The sequence below is a fragment of the Chroicocephalus ridibundus genome, chromosome 8 (genome assembly GCF_963924245.1).
Source record: "Chroicocephalus ridibundus chromosome 8, bChrRid1.1, whole genome shotgun sequence".
In the NCBI taxonomy this organism is placed as follows: domain Eukaryota; kingdom Metazoa; phylum Chordata; class Aves; order Charadriiformes; family Laridae; genus Chroicocephalus; species Chroicocephalus ridibundus.
Window position 1 is genome coordinate 465,687 of NC_086291.1, and position 20,041 is coordinate 485,727.

The 20,041-nt window shown below is 39.9% G+C and overlaps 1 protein-coding gene across 3 annotated transcripts in view; it reads right to left on the reverse strand.

The window, feature by feature from the left end:
• TNNI3K (TNNI3 interacting kinase) overlaps positions 1 to 20,041 on the reverse strand; it is an 84,205-nt gene that overhangs the window by 48,759 nt on the left and 15,405 nt on the right. For all 3 annotated transcript variants that reach the window (XM_063345260.1, XM_063345261.1, XM_063345262.1), the window contains exons 6-13: positions 14,398 to 14,496; positions 12,824 to 12,962; positions 5,526 to 5,670; positions 5,332 to 5,436; positions 4,591 to 4,685; positions 3,795 to 3,944; positions 2,052 to 2,138; positions 746 to 802 (exon numbers count right to left, since the gene is read on the reverse strand). In XM_063345260.1, the coding sequence (XP_063201330.1) occupies positions 746 to 802; positions 2,052 to 2,138; positions 3,795 to 3,944; positions 4,591 to 4,685; positions 5,332 to 5,436; positions 5,526 to 5,670; positions 12,824 to 12,962; positions 14,398 to 14,496 (877 nt within the window). The remainder of the gene's footprint in view (positions 1 to 745; positions 803 to 2,051; positions 2,139 to 3,794; positions 3,945 to 4,590; positions 4,686 to 5,331; positions 5,437 to 5,525; positions 5,671 to 12,823; positions 12,963 to 14,397; positions 14,497 to 20,041) is intronic.

A 20,041-nucleotide genomic window follows, 5' to 3' on the forward strand; every position in this document is an offset into this window, starting at 1 on the left:
GAATTAGTTCCCTTTTTCCTGTACAGCTAGTGCTCACTACTAATGCAGGGGATGTTATTCCAGATCTGACTGACTCTTTACTGACACGTGGAATCTAAATTTCGCAACTTAACTTAATTTAGTTAGCAAACATCTCTACCTTGTTGGTCTTTTTGGTTTATTACTATAACGTTTATCAGAATATTTCTAAACGGAACGTTTCAATGCTTCTATGTAAAGGATGTAAGGATTTGATTATATCCAGAGTGGATATTCGAAGCCGAAAATTGACAGCACCACAAAAAATGAAATATTTTAAAGTAAAAATATTGCTCTGAATGTTTTATCTATATGTGTTTCAGGTTAACATAAATTATTTTTGGACAGAATGTTTCTTGTAAAGAGAATCCAGGCATTTTACAGTGGAATTCAATACGATATTTTTGGCATTCATCGATACGTGCATAATTTGTTAGTACTAATTCACAATCACATCCTTTTTTCCAAAGACATAAAAACAAATACACTTTGTAAAGTAAATGAAAATAAGATAAATACAGGAATTATCATGATGCTGATCAACAAAGCTAAATATATTGTTTGCTAAAATTATCCTAGGGAAATAGCTGTTGCTTATGCACATCATTACACTTCTGAACAATGAAAATTCCAGGAATCATGAATCTGGCATCGTATGTTTAGGCTGACAAATGCCTTGGGTAAAAAGACCATAAAAGTTCAAGTTTCTCCTCGCCATTGCAAGTACCTTTAGTCATGCTTTTAATCTTTCCTAGAGGGGACGGAACAGACACGTAGGAACCATCTGAAATAGAAGAAAAGAACGAATCGTGTGGAATTCAAAGACACTCAGTATAAGCCCGATAAAGTAATGTAAGTACTGATGAATTAATGAGGCAATAATTGTTTAAATAATGAATAATAAAGGGATGAAAATACACATAAGCACACAAACACATACGATTGTGACTTTATATTGCTGTGTTCTTGAAAGTAATTTGTCTATAGCTTCATTAATGCTGTAGAACCATACTGACTTTCACTGGTTTTAAAGGCAGCCAACGTAGCCTCTTCTATCAGCAAGATTTTGTAAAGGAACTCCGATCAGATTCACAAACTCCGGCGATTGGGCTGCAAGCGTATTACACTGCCTGGTTCACTGACGAGATTTTCCAAAAGACCTCAGCTTTCTCCCTGGACCAAAAATTGCATGTTTTGTTTTTCTGCATAAGCGGCAGCTGAGTTCTTTTAACAATCAGCATTACAAAATCTGTCTGGGTGTGTTAATTGCTTGCCAAAATAAATGTCTGATACACGCAAAACTTAGTCCCCTAAAGACTGACACACCCGTGAATTTACACCCCTAAACGCGGAACAGGTCAACCTATGTAGGAGACAGATTGATCCTGCGGCTGACCGCAGGGCTCCTCCTGGTTCCACGGCAGGAGGAGTCAATGGCCTGGAGAAGCCACCAGGAATCACGCATTCACCCTCTCTGTAGGCAGCCTTCTCAACACACCGCACAACGTTCTGTTTATCTAGCTGCTTGCGTTAACATCCTTCTTGGCATTTGTCTTTTAGTTGCCAATACAAATGAGTATTTTTGTAGCAAAAAGGATAATTAATTTTTCCCAAGGAGGAATTAGATATCCAAAGATATTAAAAAATGTGAAGGAGACCGAGTATAGAAATATACCAAATGTCAGTAATCAAAGAAACATCAGAGCTAAAAACCACAAAGAGAATGGCTAAGCAAGGCATTAAGGATGTAAAAAGGTACGAGTGATGATTACTGGGGAGTGATCTTCATCTCACAGCTTTTAGCTTTTTTTTGGGGGGAGCAATACAATGCGACAACTCTATTTGAAGATAAAGGAAGAATTTTGACGTAAATAGAAGGTATCTGGAAAATGGGGATTCTCATGACGCTAACTTTCTTTGTGCCAGACAGAACTGATCTGAAGCTCCCTGACACCTGTGGAACATTCCCAGAGACTTCAGCAGTCTGGATCAGACCCTTCAGTTAGAGAACAAAGGGATTTGTCAGACCATACCTCCTCCAGGTTGTGAGTATTCGTTACAGGGTGATTCATCTTGAGGTCTCTTATAATGCTTCAGAAGGGTCACAATGGCATCGTGACCTAAGGAAGAAAGAGGAAATACATGGATTTGCAGGTAAACACAATATTCTTTTTTTGGTTTTAAATTGATTTATACAAAATCAGGGGATTTTATAAAAAATGTACAATGTGCCTATAAAACATGTAAACAAAGATACAGTGGCACTAATCTGAAACATACTATGATTCTTAACTGCAGAACTAAAGGGAAATACCTGCCAACAAAACAAGCATGTTATTTTCATGAGTCCTCCTAATGCTAAAATGTGATATATGGCAATAGAAAACCCTGCTACAGAACTCTACAACGGAAGCTGACAATAGTCTTTAATAGGCCTTACAAGGACAACCAGAGCCTGAAAATATGTCAGTCCTGGTGTCCTAAACTGGACAATATTTGTGCACTCTGTGGCCGTAGGCAGTTGCTCTACTCTTCATCCTCCTGTGCAAGGAACCAGGAGAGAGCAGTGTCTGCGCAGCACGATTGTGCTCTCGGATGCTTGATGCACGAAGTTCTGCCTGGCAACATTCCAATTTCTTTTCTAAACCTTTCAAATATGAGTTTTCTGCCAGTAATTTTATACAGAGTAATTTGCCAATATCAGGTTTTCGAAAGGCCTTTGAAGCCCTATATTTTTCACTACTACCCTATTGAGTACAAACTTTCTGGCTTATATAATAAGCCAGGGAAAGACCAGCAAGCCGACAAGTCACAGAAAGGTCATTTTCTAGATCTTCTAGGGTCCTGCAAAAACTTACAACTCCAACTCTTAAGGGTGCTAGAGGAAAGAGATGAGGCAGAGGCTCTTCTGCTGACTCTCCCCCTGCTGTCAGAAGCTGCCTTCTAGAGGAGAGACGCCCTGCTGCCTCCCCGGGCTGCCAGGGCACGCGCTCACACCAGAGAGCGTCAGCATAACGGAACCATCCTCTGAAGCACAGGAATTAAACCAAGGGCAGGCTTTTACAGATAGCAGCTTTCTGGACATCCAAACTCAGAGGATGGCTGAAGTGTTATCCCTTCCCGTAACATAAGTGCTAAGGCAAAGAAGATGGTCGCTTCTTCAGCAAAGCAATGAAGAGACTGCTAAATACCCTTCGACGGTCCTGGGGGTGGAGTGGCAACACCAGGAAGAATAAACGGAAGGGTATCCCACATAAACGTATGTCTGTCAAACACTGACGGAATCCATAAGTGGATGTGAACATCTAAAACACTTTCAGGAAGAAATAAAGCTTTTTATTTGGGTGGAGTCAAAAACAGGACAGAAACCTGACACGTTGCTGTCCATATAGGACACGGAAAATGCCTTGCTTTCATCCATATTTGCAAGAATTTAAGATTACCCTGTGTGATCCCTTGCTCCTTGTAATGCCTCCTTCAGTAATAAAATTAAAACTCCTCATGCACATACCAGAGGGAGAAATAGGCTTTTCTGAACAGGCGGTATATTTTCTATTTTAGCAGCACAGTGAGTTTGTGTTGAATTAAGCTGATGTTTAACAGAGTATCTGAGAAGATAAGAGAAGGACTGCTTTTTACAACCCTTTGTGCCAGGAACCGGGAAGCAGATGGTGGGAGCTCTTAGTCTACAGGGACAGAGGGTTTATTTTGTACTCTCCTCTCCTTCCTGTACTGCTCTTATGGATTTTGGGGCAGAAACTAGAAAACTGAAATACCTTTCTCATAAGCCCACATCAAACAGGTCTGCTCATCCTTTTCTCCACTGGACCTGCTGGGATCACAAGCTACCAGATTCATATCAGCTCCGTTATCCAGTAGAAACTGTACAAGTCGAATATGACCGTGGTAGCAAGCACAGTGTAATCCTAGAACATCAGAGAAGCACGCTAAGCACAACCGTCAGAACATCATGACAGGACTTGCAGCAACAACTATAAAGCACAAATTGATTTCCTCGATAAAGGAATATATTATCAAAAAAATACCTGAGGCAATAGGTGAAAATAAAATATTAACGCTGCAAGAACCAATCTATTGCCTGCTACACAACATGTCAGCATTTACTCTACCACCTGTAAATCACATTTAATAACTTTATATGTGAGGAAAAGCAAGCAGAAACGAAGGTGATTTTTTCATCCCCTGCAGGAGGGACATGGAGGTGTGCAGCCATCAGACGCTCTATCCTGCATGCCCAGTCCCCAGCGGAATAATACATGGGCCCAATTCTTAAAACCGTTCAGAAGCCTAACTATGGGAGAATCAGTTTCCATCGGGTTTTGTTACTCATATACAAGCTAACGAGCCTGACACATCCCCACTGAACTCTTATCACTTCTCTGCCTGCCTGCAAACAGACTTCAAAAAAGTTGAGATCTGCCTGAAAGGTAATGGGATGCTGATCATCAAATTATCATGAGAATAGCCCCAGAAATCCTAATTGTGTATATGGCTTCCAAAAGTTTTGGTGCTGGTATATGCGCTCATCCACAATAAGGATGACGATGTTACCTGTATGTCCATCCCTTCCCTGGTGATTGATGCTTACAACATTCTGGTCAAGAAGAAATTTTACAAGTTCTATGTTCTTTCCATAGGTGCAAGCACTGCAAAAACAAAGGGCAAAGTCAATGCTTCCGTCCATAAAAGGACAAATACTTTGGGTAGCCAAAAATGTAAAAAGAATTACACAGAGATAAAAAAGTAGTAATAGAAGAAAGGATAGTTAGAAATGTGCAAATGCATGATTAATCTGCCGAAGCACATTAATTTCTGTCATTTCAGAAACATTATAATTATTCTTGTATAAATTTACAGTTATGCAAAAGAATACAGCCAGTTTTGCAAAGTGCCTCTTAAATAACACTTTATAAACTTATAGCATCGTGACCAAACTGTGTTCTTCCACCTCATTTCTAATTAAGAATATCTAGACTCCAGCAAGTTTCTAGGCAGAACAGGCCCTAACTCGGCTTCCAAACTGGACAGAAACCGTTATTCACACGGATGTGTATAAACCTTTCCTACCTTTCCCTCTCTCACCTGCTCTCTCTCCCCCCCCTCACTATCTGTTTCTACACCTTACTTCATGTCCTCTCCTCTATCTCCAGATACAAACTTCCCACCCACCCCGAGCTCACCGCGGGCTTTGTTCCTCATCCGGCTGCTGGGGAGCCATCGGTTATTTCGGGTGATGTACTGCCTGCACGCATAAGTGGAATTCTATTGATAACAGCGTTTTAAACAGCTCACCTGTGGAAAGCGGTTTCACTGAATATATTTTCTTTAGTGAGACTTTCCGTTCCCGAGAGCTGAATTATTTCCTTGACAACTTCAAGCTTTCCATTGTAACACGCGCTGAAGATGAAGTCAGCAAAGAGTCGTTAACAACACCAGCTTTCTCACTAGGCCCAACCCACGTGAACCAGCTTCTCCGCAGGACTCACAGGTGTAAAGGTGTGTCTCCGTAGATATTCACCACGTGGGGCTGAACTTCGAAGCTGCTCTGCAGCAAGAACTTTACAATTTCATGGTGTCCAAATCGGCAGCAGAAGTGCAGAGGAACGTGGTCTTCGTTGTCCTGAGCATTGACTGCCATGTGACCCAGGAAGAGACCAGAGAAAGTATTTTATACTTAACATAGCTTGGTTTGGATAGTTAGCAACACTTTGTGTTGTGCATATATGTTATAAAATTTCCTGCTGAAATATTTATGGTCCTATTTCTTTAAAATAGAAATTTCTGTGAGCTTCCATATATCACAACTACATTACTCAGCGTCATCTGTAGTATACTCTGAAGATGATTTTTTGGACTTAGGGTGTAATTGCTTTCTTCCAGTAGCAGATGTACTGAATGTTTCGATGTAGCTTGCAATGAAGGAATCACGAGTTATAAACGACCCTTAGAAGTAACAAGTGCTGTCAGTATACTAGAATGCGAAGCAAGAGTAAGACACGTAGTTGCTGTATGTAAGAAAGCAATCCACTGAATTATTCCAAATGCATGGAACAACAGTTATTAATTACAAAGACTAGGAAGAGACATACTTCATTGCTGCTCTTAGGAAAGGAAAATCCAGTTGGTTTTAAGGTTTATGTTAGCTTCCTTGAGTAGCAGAATCAAGGATTCTTGATAGAGTTATACAATGACAAAGAAGAAATTTAAACAAAATAAAGGAGACACAATAAGGATACGTTTTTCATCGTAATATAAATACATAAAGGGCAAGAAAGGAAGAGGAGAATTCACTCCAACTTCTGGATTACCAATGTTTTCATTTTGCTGAACGTCTCTTCACCTGCGAGGATGGTTATGTATGCACTTCACATAGTCAAGAGGATGGGAGTATTCTCTGACATAACATGAAACTATATAAAAGAATGGGCAAAATTAAGAGACATTGCTGGGCAGGAATGGTATTACCTCTGCTGGTTCAACATAATTTCGCATGGGAAACAAACCATGTGGGATCCAAAGGTATTGTTCAGTTTAAGAGATTTGCCCTTCCAGTGTTTTATGTCACAAAATCATGCATTGTGTATGTTGCACACAACTTACATAAATATAACCAGTAAAAGTATTTTTTTCTAAATTTCTGAAGACCAATTTTTGTATTCTTCTACCTGCAAAACCTGTTGCTTTAATCAACACACAACAGCATAAGATTAGAAGCAAAAGAAAATGGAAACTAATTAATTTTAAATGCCTCTCAAATAAGCACATATGCACGAAGGATTTGAATTTGATGTGATTTCTTAAACTCCTGGCTAGCTTATATTCTCTGATATTTTGGGTGAGATAGTAGGGTGTTGCAGGATAGACACTATAAGCAAGCGATTAAAAAAAATTCGTTGGTTCAATTGGCTTTCAGTAAGACCAAGATTCATTCTTGAAGATTTGGGTCCCAGTTCAGCAAAGCACTTGGAAACCTGTCAGTAAGTGATCTGCTAGATCAAAATGTTGTTTCAGTTAGCGTGCAGAAGTACATTCACATTCCTGAAACCATCTAATTTTGACTGCTGTTGGTTTAGTATAGCAAACACTAATACTACACACTCCTTATCACGATCTTCTATTTGAAAATGATTCTGTAATAGAACAACATAAACCCCAAATTCTTGAGAGTAGCTATTATCAAGTGAACAGTGTGACACTACGGCTGCATGTCCTAATAACATGACGGTGCCTGGAAGCTTCCTGGCACTCGGGCCAAGACCAGAGACCCGCTGGCATCTACCCATAGTAGCGAACCATGGGAAGGGCGGCTGCATGCAACCCGTCGGCTGGGGAGCGTCCCCGGAGATCCTTGGCCCACAGGCGGGAGCTGTCTGGGACTGCCAGCTACCCTGGAGCACACCCACGCCAGGGAGCCTTCTGCATGTTTCCAGGGTAGGCAATTGCATTCCAGCACCTGGGAACCTTCTGTGGCATGCCTGAAACCAGTACGGATACACCTCACACGGCTCGCCCCTTGTCTAGTGGGACGTAAAGAAGAGATTGGGCAAGGCTCTAGGCGGAGTTCTCCATTGCTACACAGACATACAAATACTGTTTTGATTATCCAGAAAAGGTCTTTATTCCGTTTTAAATGAGAGCCTGTGTTTCTGTGATTCTTAGTGTATTTCTTTCTATGTTTAAAGATAGAACAACCAGAACTGGTCAAAATCATAACTGATAGAACTGACAAATCCAGTCCGCCTATTGCAACATCAAGTTCTCAGTTGGGCCTAGCACCAGATCTTTGAGACACTTTATAAGAAATTATAATAGACTACTAAGGAATAATCGGTTCATTAGAGGTCCCCAAATTTGTACTATGCAGACTTTTAAGCACAACTTTGATAAACGTCTCTCAGGAACAATTCTCTCCTGTAGCTGGGCCTCTCTGGGACAAAGGGCAAACCAAACACATTCTGTTCTCAAGAACAATGAAAATTAAAATAAATCCCTGTTTTAAAACCTTTCTGAAGTAATGCTGAATGATCACAGAAATGGACAGTCCTTTAAAATGAACTGAACTTGCAATTTCACTGATGTCTAGTGACAGTTCCAAAGATGAATTCTGTTTCAGGCCAAACAAAAAGAAAAAAAAAGGAATTCCTGTAACTTCCATTAAGCCTGTGGCCTGCAAATTTCATTAACTGCTCCCACTAGCCTTCCTAGCAGTCCTATATTAAAAGAAGTAAAAAAAAGTAAGCGGTTTTATTTCTCTATTCTAAAATAATTCTTCACTTTATAGATTTATGTGACATGTTAGCCTTTATTTTTTTATTATGATGCGGTACCAGACACAGATTGATTCTGAAGTGCAATAAATAAGAGGGGAATAAATGTCAAAGTTTTATAATAATAAATGTCAGCATTTTAGAACCCACAGAATGGCCTGAAGGACAGCAGGGTCTCAGGGCCGTGGGCTTCTACAACACAACAAGGCGGAGAAAGAAGGAAACACGTATCTTCTCCTTTGCTTATGCAGTTGGAAATGACATCAAATACTTGCAAGCCATCTCCTTTGCCTCTGGAAGGATATCTAATTCCAACATGGGATGACGGTTTTAGTTTTAATTGATAGCTTTTTGATTTCTAAATGAAACATGACAGGTAAACTGGAATATTGTCTTAAAAAGAAGTTCAGAGTCAAGACAAAACAAAATCAGTCAAAAACACTTTAGAAGAGAGTTATGGCAAAAAAAGTACATCATACTGATTCAGGAATTACTAAAGAAGAGTTCTTCAAATTGAGATTTTAAAGTACTTTTACACTAAATTCAGGACAGATCGTGCAACTGTTATGGCAGTCAGAGACTAAAAATTCAGGTTGCCTTACAAGTAAAGAGTAAAAATGAACAAATGCTAAGGTCATGTCTGGAACAAAAAGGAGTACTGTAGAAATTATTCTTAGGACTGAGACATTATGTAGTAGAAAATAACAAGCGAAACAATTACAGTATGTAAAAGGATGAAAAAAATACAGTGCAAGCCTGTTTTACAAAAAAAAGGGAAATTGCCCAAGTCCCAGTGCGTGATAACTGTTTAATATTGAGAGAAGCATGACTGAATGTCCCTGGATTTTTAACACCAAACTCTGGTTTCAAATTTAAAATTGATTGTATTTAGCAGAGGTGACAGTTATTTTCAAAGACACTTGAAAAAGAGGACCTGCCACTCCAGGCAGCTCAGTAGTCCTGAAAGCAGACAAATTTTATTAAAGACTACCAGAATTATAAAAACAAAGGATATATTTTATATCACAGCACTTTGAAGAACAATAAAAAATGGCACGTAGCTTACGCGAAGCAAAGGAAATGTTTGTTTCCTGGCCAGCAACTAGTTCTCTAAGCTGGCAGGTATTCTGTTTCTTAGCTACCCCATCAGCCTATAAATCAGCTTTTTAAATATGACTTTTTTCTTTCATTTTGAAAGGAACATTTTTTGAAGTCATGCAAACATCTACATCAGAAGTTCTACTTCTACGTTCAGCATTTGGGAAGCAATTATTTCTAGGCCCTCCTTGATTTCAAAGAAATGGAACATAAAAAAAGAGTGGAACACACCGACAATTCTAAATTACCATTACTTCTTAAATTGCCCCACCTTTCATATGTCCATTCCTTTTGCTGCTGGAGTGTTGGGACACCAGCAGAAGTGGCCATACAATCAGCCCAGCTGATAACAACAACAGGCAAACCCCACAGCTCTTTAATTTCAATTATCAAGTTTGCCTTCCTCCATGTATGTGGCAGGTGAGACTGAGAAACAACCAACAATTAGACAACTTGGACTTTGCTTCAGAAGTCAGTGCTCCTGAGACGCAAACACATACCCTTCTGATTCCTAAAGGGCAAATCAGTAATGCAAAAAAATCTCTATGAGCTTGGAAGGTGTGAAAAAAGAAAGAAGGAAATAGAAGTTCTTAAAAACAGAAACAGGAAATTCCGTGCTAAATCAGTTTGTAAAAATCTCAAGAGAGTTAAGGCGCTTTAAATGACAGAAGCTTGTAATGGCATGCTGATCTTCGAGATACATTAACGAGCGGAAAATTAATTTGGAGCTTAAAGGAATCTGGTCAATGCCTCAAGAAATGTGCTTGAAAGACCTTATGTGATTTCTGAAAATACACAGAATTTACTTAGTCCTTTTCTACGGTGTTTATGTTAAAACAAAGTATGAGATTAGCATCTGGACTCTACTTGTAACATATTGGATTTATATACAGGCATGTGTAAATAAATGAACATTTGTGATGATACATACAGGGGCAGTACGCTGCTTTTATATGTTTTTCTTATATATTGTGGTTGGGCTGAAGAACTTTGGCTATTGTTAGACTGCGAATGTAGCTATATTTCAGCAGTATTCTGACCTTTGCAGTCTGATCCAGTGGTCACTGCTTGTCTTCAGTTGCCATGGCCCTGGCGCTGATCAAGGAGTCAGGCAGGTTATGTTAAAGGAAACAGTTCAAGTTTATGACACCAATTACTGGCCTGCCCAGAATACTGCCAAATTTCTTCAGGTTATCTCACCAATTACTTTCATTTCTAGGCATTTAAGAGTTGTTCCTCTGCTGCTATATTTATACCACGTTTCAAAGTGTGCCACTTTGTGAGGCAAAGACTTCCCGCTTCCAGTCTCCTTTTTCTTTTTCCAATACTGAAGATTCTGATTGTAAAGAAAAGGATCTGAAGCAATGTCCCAGATTCTTTTCCTTTTGGAATAAACTATCTAGCTGTTAGTGAACCTCCCACTGCCTTGTTATGGCGAGTGAATGTCTCTTCTTTTCCCCCTCTTTATTATAATTATATTGGTTCAGGGCACACAAATTGAGACTGAAACATCAAGAGCTCACTATTGAAAAAAGCACTTACAAATCTGAGGCATGCTGTTTCCTTCCATGCTTTCTTTACTATGTGAGTAGGATGTGTGTACTGTAGGCAAGACTCACAGAGAATATGGTACATTTATACTGTTAAAATCAAGCAAAGAAGAGGAAGCTGGGAAGAAACGCAGTCTTAACGCCACCAGCAGAGTAGGAATGAGGCTGCTGTTGGCACTACTGGGCATGCTGAGCAAGGAAGAAGCCTCATGGGCTCTTGCCCTCTGTAACAATTGCCAAGGAATGCCAGTGCCTTACAGAGGCAGCACCGAAGGCTTGAGAACAACAGAGCTTGTGCGGAACGACTGCTCGACTGTCCTCTGCCGGGGCATTGACCAGGTAGGTTAGGAAGGAGCTGGGCCCGGCAGTGTAACATGCTTTTCAAGTGCGGCTACGCAGCACCCCTTCTGACCTTCCCCTGGCGTGCTCCATCGGTTGCAATTCCGGAGCAGCTGTGTGCATAGCCTGGAACCAGACATCGTACAGGTACTACATCGAGAAGCAGCAACTGAAGAATGTTGATATCTTCTTGTTCTTTCTATAACATGCAGGATTCTTGCAGCAAGTGCTTTTTTTTAATATTTGCTTGTTTCTTGTTTTTCTAGTTACACTTTTTCAAGTCAAATTATGATATCCCTAGGCAGATCCCCAAGCCCATTGAAATGAATGGAAGTTTTGCCATAGGCGCCAAGTGGACCAAGAATTTACTTGTGTATTGTAGCTATAAGTTATCAAGAATAACGATGTAGGCCAAAGATGTATTAAAGAGCAGTACTTTTGCAAGTAATGCACTCATCCTTTTCAAAAAACTTTTCTTTCTCTTATTCTGAGGACAAGAAATTAATTTCCAAATAATATTTATGTTGTTTAGTATTTAAGAACCTCCGCCTTAATATTCATAATATGCATAAAATCTGACCTCTAAGTTTTAAGATCAATAAGACTTTGTAGGATGTGGCCACAAGTGTGTATGCACATGCCTGTGGTACCAGTGTCACGGCAGTGGCAAAGTAAGGCTGGAGTGTGGTACGTGTTGTGCCTTCTACATTGCTGAAGTGGCACAAGGAGAGGGAACAAAAGAGCAAGCATAAGAACGCAGCAGTACTACTAGTCGCATGCTAATATTAATTACAATGGAGAATATTTTAAATTGCGGCACGTGCGAAATATACAGCACTGAACTGTAACGTCTGTAATGTCTTACTGGCATCGGTGTGAGATCACGTGTGAAAAGAACGCACAGATTCCTACCTTTCACAGAATACCAAAAGCGTGCTAATAGACTTTCCTATCTGTCCAACCCATTGCGTCTCTCACACACACACTCTCTCTTATAGATGTCCCACAATGAAGCGTATAAAGCTTGTGTAGAATAACGAAGGATGTGCTAAGAAGATTCCATTTTTTGCAAAATTGTTTGTGAACCATTTGCAATTTCTCATCTGAACTATTTTAAATTACGTGCTGTATAATTTTGACTTAAAATCCTTCATCTGTATCTCATTCAGTAGGAGTTCACTATGCATTGAAGTCATTTTGATTGGAGATACATACCACATGGCCGCATGTTCTCTTGCTGGATTAGTGTCACAATAGTAAACTGCCTCTGTATATTAATCTTAATTTTGTTTTCTGCTGCTGTTTTTCACCTCTAACTTATTAATGAAAAAGAATGAAAGCGAGAGGACAAACCAAGCACATTAAGAAGTGAAGAAAACTCTCCAACTGTTATATTTTTTTTTTCAGTTGCCCAAAGATGATACAATCACACACAGAGTACGTGTTAGGAAGCTAAATTCAAGATTCAAGCCCTGACTCTGTTTATAAAATACAATGCTAAAGGTGATTTTTTAAAATATCTTTTCTTACCATCAGCTTTGCTTCCCTCTTCCATCAAGAGCTTTGTAATGTTGAGAAAGCCTTTGGCAGAAGCCAAATGGAGAGGCCTGTCTCCAACTTCACCACTTGCATTCACATCAGCTCCGAACTTTAGTAAGAGGTGGGTTACCTAAGTATTTCATCAAGGCTAATTAAAATATCACATGAAAATAAATCTTTTGACAAAATCAGGTAGAATATTATTGCATTGGGTAATAATACATGTGGGCATCTCTAAAGTTACAACAGGGAGAGGAGATTCAATAGAAAACTCATTTTTAAGTTACATATCTATAAAAAACATTCAAATTCTCAAAAGCAAGTGCCATTTATTCTCTCAAATGTTATGTATGGTAAAGGGCTAGACACAAGACACATGTACTTGTTTAAGTGACCAGTCAGCATGATAAAGCAAACGCCCTCAAAGTCTGCAAATGTGAGAGCCCCAGCTTCCTTTCTGAAAGCGTCTCTTATCACAAGAGCACCATATGTGGTTTAGCATCATTTCACAAGACTGTGACTGTTTGTTCAGAAGCGGCTTATGGCAAATAAGCAAACCGATCTCTCAGCCTAATAATATGCAAGGAATTTCTTAATGTCACTGGATGGTGAGGTGCATATATATGAAAAGAAGGATCTCAGAAAGGCATCCATGGTTCACACCCTTTCTGTCACTCAGATACAGAAGAGCATTTTCAATCATCTGCCCATCTGGACTCTGTTCTTTCAAAAGCTTTTCCTACAACAACTCCTCAATGAACTCCAAGTAACGTCACCGAAATGAAAAATACACTCTACCTAGAGGTCAACCTTTGAAACTTCAAAATATCTCAGAATACCTGCTTTCACCCAAAGAAACGTATAGGGAATGACCTGCATAAGCCAAAATAGACCCACTATTACATTTCACATAAAAGGGCTATTCAAGGCAAATGACTGGACTTCTAGATTAACCGTATGTCAATTATACATTAGTAAAAGAAAGAGAATTGGGACGTTCAATGTCAGCTTTGGTCAGAACTTCACGTTATGCTTCAATAAATCTGTGACCCGCATGAATGAAGCAAGCACAGGTGGACTTGTCATGGAAAATCCTGCTCTCTAAATGATCGTTGTTTCCGTTAACTTAAAAGTGGCTACAATTTAGTTTGTGAATTCCAAGGGAAAACCAATAGAATTGCCATTTCACTGTTACTGGGAAGTGATGCTCACTTCCTTGGAGAGGCTTAAGAAAGATGAAGAAACATCAAATGAAATATGCCTTTGTGTCCAAGTCTCTTTATAGGTTATCAAAGCTAACGAGACAATCATTTGTTTCAAGAGGTCTAGAGGGGACGATACCAATTTTTGCTGGGGTCTAGCACAGAGGATTAAAGTATTGAAATGTCTTGTTGATATTGAGACTTCAAGAGCAACCAGTGATTGTCCTACAGGTGTAACTTCAGCACGTCAGGCCTTTTCATGGTAGGACCCTCTGGAATGTAAAGCAGAAACATCTAACACTGAACCTATTGCCCCCTTGCTGTTCCACTTCTCAGCTTGCTGAATTTCCCCCATTTGGTTACCTGTTCGTGGCCATAATATGCAGCAATATGCAATGGGGTGAAAAAAACTGCATCCTGAACATTGACATAAGCTCCATGCTGCAGAAGAATATCAACAGCCTAGAAGGAAAAAGAGAATTCCAATTAGAAGCACTAGATGGATCTATGTGGTCCACTAGTAAAACAAGATTTCAAAGCCTTACCTCACCAGTTTAAAAAAAAGGCAAAAAGCCCCAAACAAGCAAGCTATAAAGGTGAAGAACTGCATACAGTGTGTAAAAGTGATTAACTTACAGTACTTTAACTGAACACTGAATGTCACTGATGCTTCATAAATAAGCCTGAAAATGTTTTTGCCAGTAAAAAGGTGGCTTTATGAGGTAAAAGGCACAGAAATGACTGCCTGGAGTTTCTCTGAATAACCTTTAATTTTCTTTTAACTGTTATGAACAAAGAGCAGTAAACATATCAGAGTTTTTAGAAGTAAAAAAACCAAAACAACCCAATACAAAATGAAAGATTCTTTTAAATGTATATGTGTGAGGGTAAATCCTCAAGCATAATTCCCCCAGTGTGTAAAGATTTCTTTGTATTTTAGAAGATCATAGCCCTTCACCTTCAATAAATAATCCTAAGTGTTTTCTTTCAAATTTCCACTTTTTTTGGTCTTTCAGAAGGCCAGCGTTTTCCTGGACAGCTACGAATTATCAGACATTTGCTTTCTGAATAACTGTCAAAATACAAGTCTGAATGAAGCCACTTTGGATCATTCCTTGAAGCCCAAGGGCTGCTAGTTTTTTTGAAGCACAAGGGAGCCTTTATGCACGCTGAGGGGCTTGTGCCATGATTGTTTGCGTAGTTCTACGTATTGTTTTGATGAATGTTAATTTTTGAGCCTAATGATGATGAAAGATGCTGGACCGTGACTCACCCACAGTACGGTGAGCAACTGGGAAACACCTCCCTGGCAACTGGGAGAAATGACAAAGACGGGGAAACAGCCAGCTTCGATGTACGCGACTTGTACCTGTACCTCCCCATTGAGACTTCTGCTGCCGATGCCAGTTAATGCCAGCTGCCACAATGCACATTTCTGTCAACTGCTATCTACGCCGAGACCACCAAATCATTTCACACATGCAACAATGGGGCCAGTCATTTAAATCCATGTCATTCTCAAGTGCTCAGAGAATGAAAACCTGTTACCAAGCAACATTACTGTACAGAGATTATTACTTTACACAATTTAAATTGAAATACATTTTTTCCATGGGGCTGCCTGAATACATTTTTGTGTAAGGTCCATTCCCCGACATATTCAAGTGCATCTATGTCCCACTGGTGTTAACCATTTCAGTATGATACCAGCTGTAAGCTCCCGCGAAGCAGCACTGCAGGGCCAGTTTGTCTCTTCAGACCCAAGGGCTTCAACAAGTCCAGCATGCCATAGGAGGTACCGAAGTGCTGCAAGGACTAAGCCCTTCTATTGAAGACAGGCTGGAGGAGGCGAGGACGGCTGTGTTCCTATGGAATTGCTCTTCAGCACCCCTCTGAGTGCAAATGATGGGAAATGTTGGCCCATTATTGTTTTCCAGAAGCTAGAAGTATCCTGGCAGCATACTAGGCAGGGACTGGCGCAATTCTGATGTGAATGGGATAAGCAGGGAGCACTGGCTGCGAGTTAGATCACAAACAAGCCCCACAAACATTGGTGCTTGTCTTTGGCTGCTGTGGTGGTGCTCCAGAGACATGTGAGCTCCAAGCATGTGGCGAGGGAGAAGGTGAGAGCTGGCAGGAGTGAGAGAGCTCCGGGATGAAGGCAATCCTGGCGATGAACAGCATCCCAAGCAGCCATAGCCAGACCCCGCGGATGACACAGAATCACATAACCATTGAGGCTGGAAAGGAGCTCTGCAGATTGTCCTTGTACCAGCTGAAGAACAGCTCAGTAACAGCCTGCGCACATGCCCTTACTGGTCGAGTGTCAATGTGTTCAGGCAGTAAATAAAGAACACGCTCGGTTACGGTTGGTTAATACAACCGGCTCCCCCCGTTGTGCATCCCATGCCCAGACAATTTTCAGTATACGAGTAGCTCGGTGGACCAGAGGTGGGGAACACAGAGCCAGATAGTCTGAGATTTAATGGCTTGGTCGCTTCTCAGTGATTCATCTTAGGCATTTCTCAGCAAACTACTGTCATAAAACTGAAGTTGCAGCTGCTGGCTCTGAAAAGAGATGCCTGGACCTGTAGCTTTTACAAGAATATGGTTGAAACTTCTTTGGCTCAGTTGGATTTTAATTTAGGCATGCAGCTGTGAGGCACGTGCTTGGGGATGTGACCCGACCCCAATTCTCCCTGATCATTTTTGGAAGCCGGAATTCAAAATTTAAATTCATCTACAGGCTTCAAGGTAGATCTTCAAGATGAAAAAACTGTGTTGAGCAATGTGGAGCCACCTCTGATGATAAACATAAAACTAGACGAATTTTGACGCATTTTTCCAGGCTGTAGAAATGGCAACCATGCTAGCTACTTTGTGATCTCCTGATAAAAAGAATTTTGTGAGTCATATTAAGCAAACTCCACTGAACTGTAAAAGATGAGAGGGGTACAGAGACAATCTTGATGGTTTCAGAGACAAACTATCTTTCTAAGAAAGTAAATGGAATCTTAGAAAACACTGGAAGTTGTCATAGCATTACAGGTAGGTGGGTATGCTGGAGTGATGTGTAAGGACAAAATTACTTCAGAAAGTAAGGGAGGAAATTCTGATGAAAAAAGAGCTTTAAATTCTTACAGAAAGACCAAAAAAAGACTTTTATCCTCAGAAGACAGACTATGACTAAAAGTGCAGCTCCTAACATATGGGAAATTTTCAAGTTGCAGAGAAAGCAGCTCTTGCTGACTTTATTTGATGTTGTAAAACACAAGACAGACGACATAAAGGCTTTGTCTTTCAGACAAGGGCGAGGGATAAGAAATCCTCTAAGAAAATAAAATCAATGATTATTGACTTTTTAGCAGGTAAAATTTAAATGAGAAGACAACTTCAACAATTAAGGCCTTTGCACCAGTGCTAGCCTCTGTACAGCCTTACACTAAAATATCTAAAGAATCTATCATGATTTTCAGAGTTCCTTTATTAATTAAGCTATTAAAATAAAAATATAATTAGTGGCAAGCATTTGCCTAATTCCCTCCAATTTAGCAAATGTAGATATGATCAGTCATGTCCTGAAAGTGTCTTTGCATTAAGGTATTACAACTCCTAACTCTCCCCGTATCTGTAAAAATTTTAGAGCAAACTCTGTAAGACTGAATTAAGAAACTGCTAAAGGGCGTTCTGAGTGTTTTAAATACAACTTGCTGAAGAATGTACAATTAATCGTCTTTCTTAGGAAAACACCTACTGAGATATTGAGTATATGCCCTTCTGTAAGGCGTGAGGACGGACATCAGACCAGCAATAAGCTCTTGCATGTTCTTTTACCTTAGCTGTTCCAGCCAGAGGAAACAGGTCACAGGTAAGTCATTAACGAAAGATGCAGGTGTTGGTGTCTTGAGATAAAATGCTGTCCCCAGGACTGCTTTTGCTACAGGGTAGCCAAAGGATGGGTTTTTGTTTGTATTTTGCCGATATTGGTAGATGCTAAACACGGAATAGTTAAAATGTTTTTGTGCAATATTACTAAAAGATAACTGTTCTGGACAAAGAAATCACTGTGAATTTAACAATACCAGAGTTTTAAAATTTCACATTTGCTTTGACATCTTCTAGCTTAAAAACGGGTGTCTCACAAATCTGCTGCACAGGACATTGTTGGGGAGAAAGCCGAGCTGGAGAAAAGGGTGGTGAAGGTTTGTCGCTGTTTTCAGACAGGTTGGCGTCACCAACTTAAGGTAAGTGTCTGTACTGAGCACAACTCAATGCTTTTTCACCTGAGTTTGCCAAACCCCTCCTGCTCCCAGCCGGGGGCTGCAAAAGGCTTTCTTCGCTTCATTCAGTCGGGATGGCTTGCTGGTAGCTATTAAAACTAGCCACCGAATTCAAGACTCCTGAGTTCCAGCGAGTTCCTTTGTCACTGGCTGGATCCTCAGACAGGCAAGTTCTGAGGATCTTTGATTGCCCTTTCTCTTACAGCTTGTGTAGTCACGTGCATTGATGCCGTGTGAGTACTCTTTCTGCATTCCTGGTTCTAGAATGACTCTGAAAATGTCTGAAAAATTGGTGCCAGATAAAACAAAGCCCTGGGAAGATGCAGCACTAGCATAAAATGCGGGGAATGAAAGAAGAAAATGGGGACTTGGTGAACCATTTAAGTCAGCTCATATAAATTTAATTTTTCAAGGCTTTTTGAATCATTTGAAGGTACTCCTATTACTAGAAAAATTCCAGTGAAGACAGGAGGTGCCAAACATGCTGATGTAACATATGACTTGTAAATGAAAAGGGATTTATTACTGTAGAAAACCTAACTCCCTTTTCCCCAACAGGCCCTTGCTACAAACACATTCACACTTCAGATTCTCAGGTTTGCAAACTGCAAAAATTAAGTAGCACTGGTTCATTCTGCCTGCAACCCTCGGCCCAGTTCACACATCCGTAGATGTTGTAATCTCAGAATGACAACTTTAATTTACAAAATGAAATGGGCAATGATACTGGTTTTGCAGTGCACTAATACTGGACAACACATAAATGTGTATGAGGCACATGCATTATTTATTTAGCAATGGCCTCCCTGGGATGGAAACATACAGCGTTTTCAGAATAGCAGACTGAATGAGAGATTTATTAAACTTATTTGGTAATGTTTCTAATCATCAGCTTATTTTATAATTTTTCATTAATTTTTCATTCTTCGCATTGGAAACTTGCAATTTCCATTAATGGATAAAATAAGCAAACAGCATAGTTTTGGTGAAGTAAAATATGGCAGTAAGAGCAGATGAAATATTTATACACCATGCTGGCTCAAATGAGTTGGAACATCCCATTGACGCTGATGGCCTTCAGTATCCTAATTTCGGAGAACTGATGACTCCAGCGGTTTCAGGTGTGGTGACGGAGCGAAAGCCATAGACTGACTCTTCAGGGAAATGGGAAAGAAAGCAATTTTTTCCCCAGTTCTCCCTGTCTTTCTCTTAAATATAGTCAGTCCTCTTCTGTAGTAAAAGATTGTTGCGTAGATTGATGTGTATACCTCTACTATTCGTTTATTTAATGGTATAAATAATGGTTTATCTTATTGGAACTAGGAAGATGACCAAAAATCTATTTTCTCTTTCTTAAATTTATTCGATTTTGTAGGGAGGTTGAAAAAATTACTCCATATTTCCATGAATATTAATGAAATTGCAGACAAAATAAGCTCTTTAATCTAGATTCTCAGCTATACAAAAGCTATATAAAGAAGGAAAGAAAAAGCTTGCGCTTGGGCTATACGTCTTCAGTCCCCAGTGCAGCAGCTGAACCAGCAGAGTTATATAGAGTCCCACGCCATTTATGGGGAATACTTCTGATAAAGAGCTGATCATTCCCAAGGAAGAAATAAGGGGCTTTTCAAAACCACTTACAATAAGTTATTTCTTATCACGTTAATGGTCTTATCCTTGTCGTATTCTGACCACCCTTATTTTTCAATACCCTCAGTAGGAGGTCA